Here is a 14,276-nt window from a genome sequence, read left to right as displayed (position 1 = left end):
CCACAGATTCAACCAAGACTGGGATATTATAACGATTTTCAGAATTTTGGAGGTAATCAAGCATATCTTTCATACTTTGAGTGAATCAAAACAACAACTGAAAAATAAAACCCAACAAAACAAAACCAAAGAAAAAATCAAACCAAAAGTCAATCACCTCATTAGCACAACATTTGAATTAGTTGAAATGTTCCTTCTCGTACACTTTATTTCCACATAGAAGGAAATAAAGGAGTAGGAGGAAGGAAAAAAAATGAAAGCAGAGAAAGAATTTTCCACCCCTTATATTTTTTTTATGCATACTTGCAAGGCACATGAGAGAATGAAAATAAGAGAAAGTAAAAGCACAAATGAAAATGAAGAAAAAAAATTGGAGGAACAATAGCAATAACACAGGTTTTTAACACCTTTCCAACCTCGCAGCTATTCTCATTCCCTTTCTGTTATTCAAAAAAAGGGGGAGAAAACAAAAAGGAAAAGAGGAAAAAGTTAAGCTAGATGAAAAACTTTGGATTTTTTTTTAATCAGAACAGCAAGTTGAAAATTTTCAAGTTTAGACTTACTCCTCTAAGCCTGTTCTGTAAAAATTTCCATAGTATTTTTTCAAATTCTCGTTGCATTTTACCTGGGTAAATTAACAAAATAAACTGACATAAAGGAAAAACATATACCCCAGTTCTGTCTCCAAAAAAACTCTAGTGTCTTTTGTGTCGCAAAATGTTTTTTAACTGAATAATGAACTCTCTGTATAAGCATATTGGAAAATCCTGTGCGTTTCAGAAGGTAAGCCATGGTTGGTGAATGCCCAAAAGGATCAACTGCCCAGCCAGACTTTGGTTTTACTCCTGTTGACAAAAGAAAAAAGCAAAAAGAAGAGAAAGTTTTACTTTTGACTCAAAGAAAGCTATACCAATAATTCAAATCAGACTACTAAAGATAATATTTCCAAGAAGATATACAGTTAACTATTCAGTCTCCTGCACAACACCCCCAGCAATTAACAAGATAGAACTAAACAGATAAACAATTAAACAAACAAATAAACAAATCAAATATCTTATAAGCAAGACATTCTAACTAAATAAAAATATTCAGGATTAGTACCCCTTGTTGCTACACTATTTCAATTGTGCACTGAACATCTTTACTTGGAATCATAATGAAACACATCTCCCTTTTCAGTTTAAGTAGCTTACAGATGTTAAAATTGAAAAAGAAAGCTGAAGGAAAATGAACAGATGTAGATGGATTGACACTGTAGCTTGTTGAAATTTAACTGCTATTTAAATAACATTAATCTTTTTTGGTTTCAGAACTAACTCCTGTTTTGATTTATTAGTTTGGTGATCAATAGAATCACATTAATGAATACTCTCTTTTCTCTGAACTTCATATAGTAAATAAAGAACCTACATCTAACTCTTAGTTCTTCAGCATAGTTCCACTGGCACTTTTTACCATCTTTCCAAAAGAAAACAAAACAGTAAGGAATGCAATACCCTTTTATTAGGTCTTTCCTCCCCCATCCAATTATGTCAAGCTGTGTTTATGGAAATAGCAATCTAAGAAAAACGGTGGAACAGCTTTCCAAAATAATTTCAGTTAATTGCATGAAATAATGTTATTATTAAAATCACTGTACAAATATTTTCTATATATAAAGGCTTATTTCTACTTATGGAACTAAACAAAAAATCCATCCCAAAGCCAGCAAAACAGTTCAGCCAGTGTAACTGCAGTCAGTAATTCCTCAAAGTTGCAACAGCAGCATTTTTATTTTTCAATTATAAACAATTCTAACATTACAATCAGTTTAGGGTTTATAACTACTACTACTACCACTGCTACATCTAAATTTCATATTTACTTTTTTTGAAAGCTTTACATAAGAGAACCTAATGAATAAGAAAGCCTGCAGAACAGATCCAAACACATGAAAGAAATGTAAATTTTTCATTCATTTTAAGACCTTTGTCATGATTTTCAAAACACTGATATGGCAACTGGAAACTGCTAGTGATACCAGAAATGGTATCTAAAACTCGGCATGCTATAGGTGTTAATATTTTGTTATGCCAATATTCCACGCATGTCTTACATTGATCAAGACAAAATGTTATGACATAAAATTGTTCGAATTCCCTTTGCCCAGGAACTTCTATCTGCAATCACAAATTGCAAATACTGGACTCCTGCAAGTGGTCTGATTTATTCTTTCAGAAAAGCAAAGTAAAAAGAGCCTCCTAAACAACTCAAAAGAAAAAAAAAACAAAACAAAACAAAAAAAAAAACCAAACCAGACTTCTTGTATTAAAATAGTTAAATTTTAGATCAATATACATACCAAGGTTCTTTTCTAGCCACTGATGTCCTTCTATTAGTTGGTCAATTATAGCAAAATAATGAGCAGAGGCTTCATCAGACATGACCCATCCTCCTGTTACTATTTCAAACTGTCCATCTTTTATTAACCTGAAAAATATGTAAATTTTGTTCACAATCTTCCATATGAAAACACATTCTTAAAAATCAATTTCTGTATACCCAGCAGGTATTTACCAGTGAGGTAATGCCAAAATCTAAATTACTTGTGCAACTTCCATAATTGGACTACATTTCTTTAATCAAATTGGGAATAACGAATAGTTGAACAGTGACATTTTAATGCCTCTGTGCAATGAAAACCAGCTCTACTGCATGTGCCATATTAGATACCTTTTTTTAAAATCAGGAAGAACACTGTTTCCTGTACAGATTACAAAAATAAAAATGTATGTGCCATGGTACTGAAGGCCAGTTGAGCAAGATGCCCAGACATTGCACATTTCAAGCACTACTACTATCTCCCCATCTTTGATCTAACATTTATTTTAGAGTTTTAGAAAGCTGACAGATCTTAGAAGTTTATTGTCTCTATAAAGGCTTTACATCATCGCACTCATTAAAATGCCTTCTTGAAACAGATCACAGGATAATCCAGTCTCTCTATTGTCAGTGAACATAACGACCACATTTCCAACATCAGGTTGTCCTTACAGTTTCAGCATTTACATTGTACACCAGCATATAAATCTTCAATGGACTCAAGAAAGAAATACAGTGAACTTATCAAAACTTAGTCAAATCATAGATAATACCCATAAGAGTAATGAAAAAGATGGCAAAAAAATAATCTCCAGGGCACTTCTCTGAGTTAGAGCAGCTTAATCAATACCTGACTCCTCTGAAGAGAGGACATAGTTACCTAGTGACTATCATTTACTGTTTATTGTGTTACAAGAGACCTTTTTAATGTCAAAAAACAACAGCTGTGCTATAATACTCTTGCATTGTACATAAATTTTTAATGACTAGTTTTCTACGTAATTCCCCAGATTTCCAGCATTACCTAACCTTTACAGCTGTGAAGATCTAACAGACTTACTATATACTGCAACACATGCATGTTGAAGCAGGGCATGAGAAGGAGGGCATCACAAAGAGAAGCCAAGAACTGTTAGTTCCTATCTTAAAGCAAAGTCAAAAAAAAAAAAAAAAAACAATCACCACTTCCTGAAAACTCTAAACTAGATCCTTACTTCAAGTTTATCCAAGAAGCCTGCTTTCTTGTCTCACTATCTAGGCAAATCTTTTACTTCTACATTACCTTTTGACTTGTGATTTTAAAAATAACTAAGAAGAGTTTAGAATACATACTACTTTACCATTAAAGCAGCTGAATATTTATAAAAAACTCCACATACTTCAAAACAAACAAAAAACCCCTCATTTCATAATTATTAACATAATTGCTATAATTGAAGGAAAAAAATACATAAATAGCTATTATGAAAGATTATATTTATTCCACGGCCAATACTTTAATGTGACTGCAAATAAAGTTTGTAATCACAATTTCATTACAACTTGAATGCTATCTTCATGGCTGTACATGGAAACAAACAACTCAGTAATTTGTCTTCAATTTTCTGAACAGATTTCTATTTTGTAAGTGGAAAAAACCCAAACCAAGTCCAAAAAGTCAGAACTGAAGCAGACATCTGTTCTAGCAATTCTGCATCACAGTAAGTTGAAATCTCAAGTTTACAGTGTAGTCAAAATACATAAATCTTGGAGCATGATACATGGAAGATAAGATATAGTTCAGCGTTCAAACCTTTTAACAGCATCCTTTTTTTGGCTATCTATTCCGTCCCACCATTTTGAAAAGTAGGAAATCTCGGACCATATAAACTTCCTTCGATTGTCTTCTTGCAGTTTTATAACCATGTTATTTAAAATATGCTGTGTCTGATCTCTAAAGTAATCATCAAAAGTCTTCAGCCAACCTAAGAAAAAGAAAAAATGAAATTGAAGTTGCTTTCAACAGCCTTAGAGAACTGCCTTCTTTCCGCTCCCCACAAAAACTTACGTGAAGGTTTTTCTTAGAAAACTGAACTTTATGTGCTGTGAACAGCTTTAAGCGCTAAACTTCTCAGGAGTTTGATTTTACAAAGTTTAGATGTTTTATTTCTTAAATTTATAAATGTATACTGGATTATTAGGCTTTCTACTTTGTAAAATAGAAAGTTTGATCAACGGAATACATGGAATACATGGGCACCAGCAATCGCGAATTTTCTTTTTTTTTTTATTTTTAATTTAAGGAAAAATTAAGTAATTGAAAAGGAAAAAGTACATATCAGCAAACTGATCTTCCTTGAGAAGTTCCATTAGGTTTCCTCATCTCTCAGATCAAGAGGACTGTAGCATCTACTGACAGATTATCTTCCCAGTCCACGCCCTATTCCCAAAACACATAGAGATACTGAGAAATAAGCCAGGAATAAAATTCTAATTTCTGTAATTCAGTATGTCAAGAAAAACTTGTGAGCCGCCCATTTCCTACATTTGGTGGGTCAGACAACAGTCTGTGTTCCAAACGTGTTAAAAAAACTAAGAAGTCATCTGAAAAGTATATCCAGATATCTGGATAGCATATCCATCCAGCATGCCTGGTCAGCAGAAAACAACCCTGGAACTCCATGGTATATTAACAGCATCAAACCTTTATGCCTAATTTTTCTTTTATCTTAACACTGCAGATAACTTCATAGAGCTATACAGATTTACACCAGAGAAATGGGGACTATCTTAAATAGTAAAAAATTGTTTAATGTGAGTGCTAGTAAGGCAAAGTTACTGATGTTACCAATAATTAATGAAGTGTCAAAAAGTATTATTTAGTCCTGAGAGGTGCCCATACACTTTCACATGGGTGGAGAGGCAAGAGAAAAATCTACTTTAGTCACTTTCAATAACATTTAAGTGTTGCTTTATACTAGGTCTGTAACCACCAACACTGAGCAATAAAATACTCTGATCTGGTACACATATGTTACAAAGCTCACAAATCTCAATTCTTAAATTATTTAATGAGAAGTCATTACCAAAATCATCACTGCTAACAGAGCAATAGATGCTAGAGGTGTCTTTCAACCCCTTGGGTCATAGCTGAACATCATCTTTCAAATCCAGCTGTGCTGGTCGACAATTTCACTGTCCCTGAGCAGAGTTCTCCTCTCTGGATTTTAGCTGCCTAATCCACTTCAGGCAGTCACAAGAAACTGCTGTTGAACCATGTGACAGCTGACATAAGGGCTTTGCCAGTACAGCAGGTTGTATGTTCGGTCCTTAATCTGCTCCAGAAAGAAATGCCACCTATTTGATGCCCCTAGTCTCACACAACAACTGGTTTGAGATTAACCTGCGCTGCTTGAGTCCCCCCCAGATCAGACATTCTACTGAGGTGCTCAAATCTTCCTCAACTGCCAGCAACTAAAAGACAATTATGCCACCACTGATCGAGAGTGTGAAGGGGACTCATTCTACAAAAGTCTGAAGGGAACCCATTCTCAATGCTTATTTCCCAGTTATGGGTAAACACACTAGCTGCTGAAGGGAGAAGCATAGACCCCAACTTTCTAGGCCGTGGTTAAATTCAAATGGAAGCAGTTAACCCAGATTGAGCAGAATTTAGTGTTTCAGAGCATCAGCACATTCAGTCATCCCCCCCCCCCCCAAAAAAAGAACATGGAACCTAGACCCACCACCTTCCCTATGGATTCTGTTTCTTAGATTCATAGAATGGCTTGGATTGGAAAGGACCACCTAGTTCCTACCTACCCCCCTCCAATAAGCAGGGATGCCACCCACTAGATAAGATTGTTTCAAGGCAGTTTCTTTGCCTTTGAGCTGCATATTCTCACTAGCATAATTGGTTACATGAGAAGTTAAAGTAACCTCAGATGAGAAAACATAACATGTAATGAGAATTTAAAGCCTCTGCAGCTAATATCTTTACTGATCCCATTTCTTGGTAAATATCTTTTACATACATTGTTACACTACAGGTTCATGATGCCTTAAGCTCTTTTTTTCCAGAATGCATTTCCTTTGCACGATGCTTTTTTAATTCTCTGGGAAAGGAATAATGTAACCATTAGCTATACAAGAGATTTCAGACGTTTGTTACAGATAATTTTTCCCTCTTTCAAGTGTAGTTTCATACTCTAGGCAATTGCACAGAAATGTCCTTACCAAAAGTAGTATCAAGTCAGGAGATTTCTATGATAACATTCTTTGCAAAAACAAACAATAACCAATCTCACATGATCACCTTTGGTGAAGAAACATTTACATTTACCAGGATTATCTCTCAGTTTAAGTCTATTAGGTATCAACTGAGAAGCCTAAACATACTGAGAGATATTTAGATTGTATGTATGAGGAGATGCAGACTTCTCGCTTTTAGTTGCTGCTAGTGAAAGCACAGACAGAATTTTATAGTAAAGGCATGAAGAATTTACATATTAAGAAGGAAGACTTAGGAACAAAAACCAGACAACAGTAAGGAAGTCAGCTCTTAAAGGTGACTGACAACAGCATTAAGACTTCAGGCAAGCCCTTGTGAACAACATACGCCAGAAAAAAGCTGCATCAGAAAGATGGGAGACAGCACTCATAACTTCAAAGAATTCTTCAAACCCTATTATTGAAGGGACAGTCATGAGGAGGACTTCTCTCAGATGAAAGAATAAGTATCTTACTATAGATTCAACTCATTACTCCCTCCAAGACAGATGTATGAATGCTTGTAAAAATACAACTCTTAAGCTATGTTCACTATGGCCTGTGTTTGGAAGAGGGTCAGAGCAATGCTGGAAAGAAACACAGATTAAGCTTCCTTAGACGGAGCTCTCAGGCGCACCAAGAGGCATCAGTCATAAGTAAAAATTAAGAAATAGACAGACACATTACTTATCTACTTCCTAGGTAAAGAGGAAATTCCTACAGAAAATTCCATGACTGATAACACAAAAAGTTAAAGTGGAAAAGGTGTTGGTGAGGCTACCTCTGGTTATGAAGGAGTATTTATGCTTTATCTGTCTCAGAAATTTAATAATCTTGGTGACCCACAAACTTTTATAAAGTGGGTGGGAGGGTGAGTGGTTTTGGTTGACTTTTTTTTCAGTGGGATTTTTTGGTTGGTATTTTTGGTGCTGTGACTGTTGTTTACTTGGGATTTCTTATTTTTTGGTTGGTTTGTTCTGTGAGGGTGTTTGTTTGGGGTTTTTTACTGGTTTGCTTGGGGACTTTGAGGTGGGGGAGTTTTGTTGGGTTTTTTTTTTGTTTGGTTAGGCTTTCTAAACACAGACAACCCAAACCTGATAGAGAGGAATGGCATAGAGAGGGTCTCTGGACCTGAAGAAAACCCTCTGACCTTCCAAAAGATACTATAATATTTCAGGAATCATAGCAAATATATAGTGAAGCTCAAGGCATTTCTCACTGAGTGAGCTTAGTAACTTTCATCCTATTTTGGAGTCTAATAAGAGATGTGTCCATGTTCTCAGCAATTCCTCTATTTTGAGAACTGTTTCCATAGAAGTAACACAGAGCTGTTCAGTCTCCCAGTTTCAAAAGACACAAAGCTAAAAATCTGGAGACTCTGATGAAGTCTCCTCCAGCACAACCTGATATTAAGAGCCTTTGCTATTGGCCAGCTGAGCTAACAACAGCCTCCAGATCGTACGCCCTGCTTGGCACACGGTGAGGAGGACTGTAATTTGTAGTGACAGATGGCAGTATCTACCAAAATAATCACAGAATCATTTGGGTTGGAAAACACCTTCAAGAAAATCAAGTCCAATCATTAAACCACCACTGTGTTCACCACTAAACCATGTCCCTCAGTGACATATCCACACGCTTTTATGAACACTTCCAGGGGTTGCAATTCCACCACTTCTCTGGGCAACCTGTTCCAATGTTAACAACCCTTTCAGTGAAGAATTTTTTCCTACTATCTAATCTAAACCTGCCCTGGCACAACTCGAGGCCATCTACTCCTGTAAATCACTTGTTACCTGGAAGAAGAGACTGCTCCCCACCTGGCTACACTACACCCTCTTCTCAGGTAGTTGTAGTAAGTGATCATAAGGAGTAAACAAGTTGTAGTAAGGTCCCCCTGGGCCTCCTTTTCTCCAGGCTAAACACCCCCAGTTCCCTCAGCTGCTGCTCATCAGACTTGTGCTCCAGACCCTTACTCAGCTCTGTTGCCCTTCTCTGGACTCGCTCCAGCACCTCAAAGTGAGGGGCCCAAAAGTGATCACAGGATTAGAGTTGTGGTCTCACCAGCACCCCATACAGGGGGACGGTCCCTGCGCTGGTCGTGCTGGCCACACTATTACTGATCCAAGCCAGGATGCCCTTGGCATCCTTGCCTTCTTGGCCACCTGGGCACACTCCTGGCTCATGTTCAGCCACTGTCAAACAGCAGACCCAGGTCCTTTTCCCCGAGCAGCTTTTCAGCCACTCTTCCCTCAGCCTATATCACTGCAGGGGGTTGTCAGGACCCAACAGAAGGACCCAGAACTTCACCTTGTTGAACCTCAATACAACTGGCCTTGGTCCATCAATCCAGCCTGTCCAGCAATAATCTTGATGTGAGAAGATGTTCAGTAAACTCAAATTTCTCAGATTCCTCAGAATCAACATTCAGTGGGTCACTTTTGGGAAACAGAACTGGTGCTACAGGATGAACCAAATACTGCTAAGGCACCCTGTGCTAAATCTTGTCATACGCAAAAGGTGTTGGCTCTGAAAACCTACCACAGCTGATTGTAGGAGGCATGACTCAAAGCTAGACATGAAGTAGAAAGCAAAAGGCTAGAGGTCAGAAAGCCAACAGTTAGCTCCAAAGAGTCCTTCCATAATGGCAATAGAAACTGGTAAATTCCATATGGGTAGTGAGACACATCAGTGCCTCAGACACATCAGGCACCATAGAAGAAACCAGCCCAATGTTTAGAAGACAGTTACTGAAGGTGTATAAATCTAATAAAAATTAAATAATTTTTAAAACAATTTAAATTACTAGAATCTGTAGAAAAAGTGTCAGTAGAAATAAAACATAAAAAATAAAAAAAATCAGTACCAGGACACTGAGCCCCTACTGAATCTCATGACTTGCATAGACACTGGTAAAGTTTTCTGTTTTCCTCAGGACATTCCCATGCAGCTCCCAAGCCTCACGCTCTTGAAAAATTGCCTCAGCCTACACTGTGCACCGAGTCTTTGTTCAATTTAGTCAAGTTATTCTAGAAGGACAGATGTAACACCAGACCAGGCAACTGGTCTCTAGCAGGATGCCAACAGCCTGTTGTTAGGATATGATCGTACTAACTTCAGCAGAAATGACACAGGTAAACTCCAAAGCCCTTTCTAAGGAGAACCAAGAGAATGAGAAGTTCTGTATAGTCCTTTGGGATAGCTTTGGATTTATTAAGTGTCTGTACAGAGTTTCTTCTTTCTAGGAAAGTTTTTAGAACTACAACAAGAGAGAAAATAGACACAGGTTTCAAGACATTTCTACAGATAGGCTGTTCAAAGTTAATACTGTGATTATTTTCTTTTTACTATATCCATACTTCATTAATTTAGCTGTCATAACTGGACAATACTGTATTGAAGGGGTTAATAGTGGGTCTATTAGCTCCCAGGATGAAGATATTGACTGGGCAAACTTTCGTGTGTATCCTTGATGGTAAGAAAGTCAGTATGCAGCCCTAATGAAGAAACAAAGACAGACTGTAAAGTCAGTAGGCCTAGGATGTGGGAACTGCAATAAGCCCTTGAGCTTTGCCAAATGTATCACGAATAGATCCTAGCCAATGAAAATGCTGTTGCTTGCTTACTTAAAATAAGGTTACTGCTTGATGCTAGCAAGGAGTATAAAAAAGCAGATGAGAAAATAAAGTGGAACTTTAGACATGTTTTCTGCACATAACTGACCCCTTGTGTCTTTATCGGCTGTCACGACTCTACACCGACATCTGGTGACCCCGACGTGATACTGCATTACTGACCATTGGGCGAAGGATGGTGGTGACGGAGCTTGGTGTAGCTGAGAGCAGTGAGGAGACCGCCTGGGTCCAGACCTGAGAACTACTGAGAACTACTGACACCTGGAAAATGTGAGCCATCAAGAACAAAGACTGTGATAATGGGGAATCAGATTCTAAAGAGGAAAAGTTGGTGCTGTCCACTTGGAAGCACTTCCTAAAGTGTAAAGGTGTAACTGTTGAAGATTATGACTTGAAACATTTGCTGCTATGGTGTCCAAAGCAAGGCTTTGAAGCTAACACATGAGTTGCTTTTAGAGTTAAGACTTGGGAGAAGGTGGAGAATACACTCTGGAAAGAGGTCTATAGGGGTACTAAGAATGCTAAGGAAGTAGAAGGTTTGCCTGCCACCTGGCATATATTGGTTGAGACTTTAAAAGACTGGCTTAATGAACAAGTTTCAGAAGGTATTCAGTTGCCTGAAACAGAGCCTTTGTCAGATACAGAAGGACATGCAGGGGAGGAAGGAACTTCAGTTGCTGCAGCATCGCCACTTGCTACCTCCCCCTCTGATGATGAATTGGGTGCTTTAGCAGATAAAAAAGAAACAGTGTGATGTCTGGATCCACATACTAAAAAATCTACCAAGGGTCCAGCTACAAGAACCCCGAAAGGCTCAAAAGTTTGCTATCCTGCACCCCATGAGCTAGTTAAAACTCCTTGTAAATACAAGTCCCCTACTGCGATAGTCCCTTACCATTATAAGACACCTATAGAACTTGTAGAAGGATTTAAAGCAAAGCAAAAGCTTGCATCCTCTGTTCCTCTGCTAGAGGAGAACGAGGAGGAGGACGAGGACACTGATGAAAACAATGAGGATGATATACCTAATAAGGGCTTGTATCATTTGGCGTCAGCCCCCCCCCCAGTAGAAGATGCAGACATGGAGGAAGCTGAAAATGCCTCTGTCCGTAATCGAGCCTTACAACCTGTAGATGGGGGGCCCCAGTGCCAAAAGACACGAACATTGACTGATCCATGGACTTTGCCACCAGTAACTGTTACAGCAATGGGAGACGGTGCACGTACAAGCTGCAGAAAGGGGGGAATGGGAGTTGTTAGACAAGATCGGGCACCCCTCACAAGCTGTGAATGATGCTGCCTTTGCTCCAGGAATAGAGCCAGGAGTAGAAGCTTATCCTGTGTTAAAAGCTGTTCCTAACTCTGGCAAGCAAGACGAACATTATGTATCTGCTTGGAAGGTTATTCAGGATTTGCAAATGTATGTAACAAAATATGGTGTAAATTGTCCTGAAGTTATGCGTGTGATTCGTGCAATTAATGCTGATTTGCTCACTCCTTATGATATTGACCATCTAGCTCAAGTTTTATTTGAACCTGTACAACACCAAGTGTTTAAAACTAACTGGCAGAAACAAGCAGAAAGAATATCTATGGGGAATATGAGACTTCCTTGCAGGGGATCCGAGACTGGGTGTAGGAGTGGAAGCTTATATGGGAAAAAATTGTTTTAGCAATCCTGACTTACAAGCCCAGTGCGATCCTGTCGTGCTACAACAATGTCAGCAGATGGGAATGTTAGCTCTGACTAAAACTATGGAACTTGCTTCCCCTCGTCCTAGATATACAACAGTGAAATAGGGACCGAGGGAACCTTTTTTACAGTTTGTTGAACATATTGCAGTTTCATTAGAAAAGCAGGTAGATGATGAAATTCTGCGTCAGGCTCTCCTAAAGCAGTTAGTAAAAGATAATGCGAACCAAGATTGTTAGAAAATTATAGATGCATTGCCAGGAGACCCATCTGTGGCTGATATGGTATCTGCATGTTCCAAAGTGGGTACTATAGATCACAAAATGACTGCCCTTACTGCAATACTGCATCTTACCCCTCGATACTATAATTGTGATAAAGGACACCTTAAGGCTAACTGCCCTGATAAAAGCAAAGGGGAAAAGTCAAAGGTCTTACCTAATCCTCCTGGAATTCATTGTAATCGTTGTGGAAAGCCAGGGCATTTTGCTAAACAATGCCACTCTAAATATCACGCTAACGGTCAGGCTCTTCAGGGAAACAGGAAAGCGAGCGCAGCTGCCAGGAGGTGCACTCAGACACAAGAACCTTCACTGCAGCAGCACAACCCGTATGCAGCCCCCCTGATTTTCCCCTCCAAATTTCAGTGCTCATTCTCTTTGAAAATGCTAGATATGTGCAGATAAAAGCCACTTACATTCAAACTACCATGTCTTTACTCAGATCCACTTCAAACAACAAATTACATTGTTAGAGAGATACACAGTAGTAAAATCTAATATCACTGAAGTTGTGGCTTTCTACAATAACAACCATCAGCTTCTCATGTTCAGTGTACATGTATCAGAACTATACTGTAGCAGTATAATTCACTGCTTTGTGGTAAATTTTACAGCAATTTCAAAATAAAGGAACATTTCTCCATTTTAATTATTACAGTTAAAATCCACTTGGGTAGAAGAAGTGAAATTAGGTAGGCATACCTAGTTTTCTGTTTAAATCTAGACTTTATGTTATCCCACTGGAGGTTGGGGGTGTGTGCAAAACAGTAAAGGCAGTGTTACAGTCAAAAACTTCAGATTTACTATTGTCACATCTTCCAAAAGCATACTTCTTTAGCACAGGCTAAGGGTTACATATCTGTGACAGTCCAAAAGTCAAAATAAGAACAGCAAATAATGCAGCAATGAATAAATTGAATGGGTTACCAGAAGAATGAACACAGAAAATTCATATTACATTCCAATTTCAACATTGAAGTTCTACTCTGGTTAATAATTAAGTAGATGTACAATTTATATCATAACAGATATAAATTTGAAGTCAATGGTACCTAAATTATACATCTGATTAGATGTATAGACTTAAATGTAACATATTAACTAATATACTTCATAAAACCCCAAATCTTGACAGAAATGGCAACATATTTCCTAATTCAAAAGCCTCTAAGTAGTCAAATCAACACAATTAAAATATTACCTGGGTCGTTATGGGAGTGAGGCACAACAAAAACTTGAAGTGGTTCATTGTCCCATTCATTTTCATTGTATGTGATATCAAATCCTTGTTTCCAAACGCCACCATCTGGATTATCAAAAGGAAGAATGTCGTAGACATCCAGCATCTAAAAAAAAAAATCACAGCATATAAAACATGAATTCAGAAAAACAGTTCTGCTACTAAAAACCAAAGCCATTTTCAATGAAAATGGACAAGCTTGTTCATTACAGAGGGAGAGATAACGTGCCAAATGCATAGAAAACTGACAAATGAGAGCAACTTTCAAGTCACACAAGGACACCCAAGACACAGCTGGCAGGAAGGGGAGCATTTGGCAGGCTCTATTCTGAGGAAACTGAAATTGATTAGACAAACAGTAGGATTAAGAGCCTTAAGACACAAAAATTATGGCATCTTACAATGGCGTTGGGCAGGAAGGTATGAAGAGGACTATATATAAAAGCACAGTACACTAAACAGGAATGCAGAAAATGAAGAAAACAAGCAATAAGCAAGCAGTAAGAAGGAATAACAGCATAAGAGAGATCGAGGCAAAAGTCAAGTTCACAAAAGGGAACTGAAAGAAACTACCAAGAAAAAACATTCATAATGATACCCAACTGCTGTAACAAAGCTCCTTGTATGTTTACTCTTGCCCAGTACAATAATTGTACAGGAGAGGACAAATGAGAATGTTACAAGTAAATAAAACAACTCTAGAATTACTTTAGCAATTCTTATGAAATTTTGGGAACACCACACAGCTCCAAAGAGAGTCTACTAATATGAGTTTTCTGGCTGGTTTTGGTTGTTTGGGGTTTTTTTATGCTCTG

General features: G+C 37.9%; 1 protein-coding gene across 1 annotated transcript in view; it reads right to left on the bottom strand.

Moving 5' to 3' along the window:
* Positions 1 to 14,276, bottom strand: part of MAN2A1 (mannosidase alpha class 2A member 1) — a 109,495-nt gene that overhangs the window by 73,061 nt on the left and 22,158 nt on the right. The window contains exons 3-6 of the mRNA XM_051782576.1: positions 13,423 to 13,567; positions 4,157 to 4,328; positions 2,345 to 2,472; positions 672 to 845 (exon numbers count right to left, since the gene is read on the bottom strand). Of these exons, the coding sequence (XP_051638536.1) occupies positions 672 to 845; positions 2,345 to 2,472; positions 4,157 to 4,328; positions 13,423 to 13,567 (619 nt within the window). The remainder of the gene's footprint in view (positions 1 to 671; positions 846 to 2,344; positions 2,473 to 4,156; positions 4,329 to 13,422; positions 13,568 to 14,276) is intronic.

Source organism: Manacus candei, unplaced genomic scaffold (genome assembly GCF_025592945.1).
Source record: "Manacus candei isolate 608988 ecotype Guabito, Panama unplaced genomic scaffold, ASM2559294v1 h1tg000016l, whole genome shotgun sequence".
In the NCBI taxonomy this organism is placed as follows: domain Eukaryota; kingdom Metazoa; phylum Chordata; class Aves; order Passeriformes; family Pipridae; genus Manacus; species Manacus candei.
The sequence above is the reverse complement of the archived record's forward strand: the minus strand, read 5'-3'. Positions and strand labels throughout refer to the sequence as shown.